We start from the raw sequence: 1470 nt of genomic DNA, 5'->3' as shown, positions 1-1470 counted from the left end.
GCGTGGTGGAGCTCTCCAAACCCCCCCTCACGCACCGCAACAGCAACGGCCTGTGAACACACACACACACACACACACGTAGACACACACACACACACACACACACACACACACGTAGACACACACACACACACACACACACGCACACACACACGTAATGACCAATCCTAGTTTTTCCCGCCATGGGACCTTGCCAGTCATTGACAGGAAGCAGCATGTGACCTGCATGAACCTGAGGGGGGCGCTCTAAGGACTCAAAGCGCTCGTTGGCGACCAACGCTAACCCCCCCCGCCACCCCCCCTCCCTCCCTCAGTGTGGAACGCACGTGCTAAAGTGCCAACGCCGACGTTTACTCCAGCCGAGGAACATGACGCGCACGCACTCCTCTGATTGGCTGCCGCAGCCGGTCGGCATAGAGACTGACATTCCATTGGCGGAGCAGCCGGTCGCTATGGCAACCAGTCTTCTCCTGGTTGGGGGGGGGGGGAGTGTACATATTGTTTGTGTTTTAGTGTTTGCATCATGGCCGCCTGGGAGGGAGGGTAAAGGGGGCGGGGCTAAGGCAGGAAGTCAGTCGGTCCCCGTGGCAACGTCGCTCGGAGGCGTGGTCTCGCACAGGAAGTGCGAGCTCCTCCACGTCTTAGCTCGGTTGTCTCCGAGCGACGCGCACGGCGCTCTGCAAAGCTTCTAGAACATTCCGCCATCGCAGAGAGGGGGAGGGGCTAGTACCGGGATCAGCGTTAGCGTGCTTCTTTGTTTGTCCGTAGCCTTTCGGCGAGGGGGGCGTGGTCTCTTAGAGAAATGCGGTCACCTTTTCCAGGTGTCTTTTATTTTTTTATTCTTTTCATTTCCGTGGGTTCTCGCACCTTTTTCCAGCGCCATGTGTTACTCGCTAGTCTCAATGTGCCAAACAACTGTTGCCGAGGGGGGCGGAGCCAGCGGACGCCTTACTCGCGGCCGTGTCGCGGCGGCGGAAGGGAAGAAAACTGTGAGCTAAAGAGACGTGCACGCTCGCCATGAAGTATACGAGAAATATAAGAGAAATATATGTGTATAAGAAGACACCCAGCTTTAGCTTTATTTAAAAGATGTAGAAAACAACTTTGGGGATTTTATTGTCATTTCTTTCAGTTGTTTGTGGTGAACAATCTTGCACATAAAGACTTGAAAAAAACGAAACACTTCTTTGGCTCGAATTTTTATTTTCCTGTAACCACTAATTATCATTTGTAGTCACTTTTGTGTGTTTTTGTTACTTTTTCTTTTCGGGGCAGTTGTTCACACACGACCGGAGCCGTGAGGACGGGGGCTGCACAGTCCACCTGCCGGCTCAAAGAAGAAGTGGAGAAGGAAATGTGAGCCTGCAATTCCCTCCGTCCTAAAGTTAAAGTAGCAATGACTAGAGATGCGCGGATAGGCAATTATAACATCCGCAACCGCATCACCAAAGTCGTCATCTACCCCAACTA

At 52.7% G+C, this 1470-nt stretch overlaps 1 protein-coding gene across 1 annotated transcript in view; it reads left to right on the top strand.

Annotated features, from left to right (window-relative positions):
• grk3 (G protein-coupled receptor kinase 3) overlaps nt 1-1180 on the top strand; it is a 96600-nt gene extending 95420 nt beyond the window's left edge. The window contains 1 exon segment of the mRNA XM_061876188.1: nt 1-1180. This exon segment is cut by the window's left edge and continues 106 nt beyond it. Coding sequence (XP_061732172.1) covers nt 1-56 — 56 coding nt within the window. The 3' untranslated portion in view covers nt 57-1180.
• Nucleotides 1181-1470: the final 290 nt, after the last annotated feature.

Source organism: Nerophis ophidion, linkage group LG17 (genome assembly GCF_033978795.1).
Source record: "Nerophis ophidion isolate RoL-2023_Sa linkage group LG17, RoL_Noph_v1.0, whole genome shotgun sequence".
NCBI lineage: Eukaryota > Metazoa > Chordata > Actinopteri > Syngnathiformes > Syngnathidae > Nerophis > Nerophis ophidion.
Note: the sequence above shows the minus strand (reverse complement) of the source record. Positions and strands in the feature narration are given on the sequence as shown.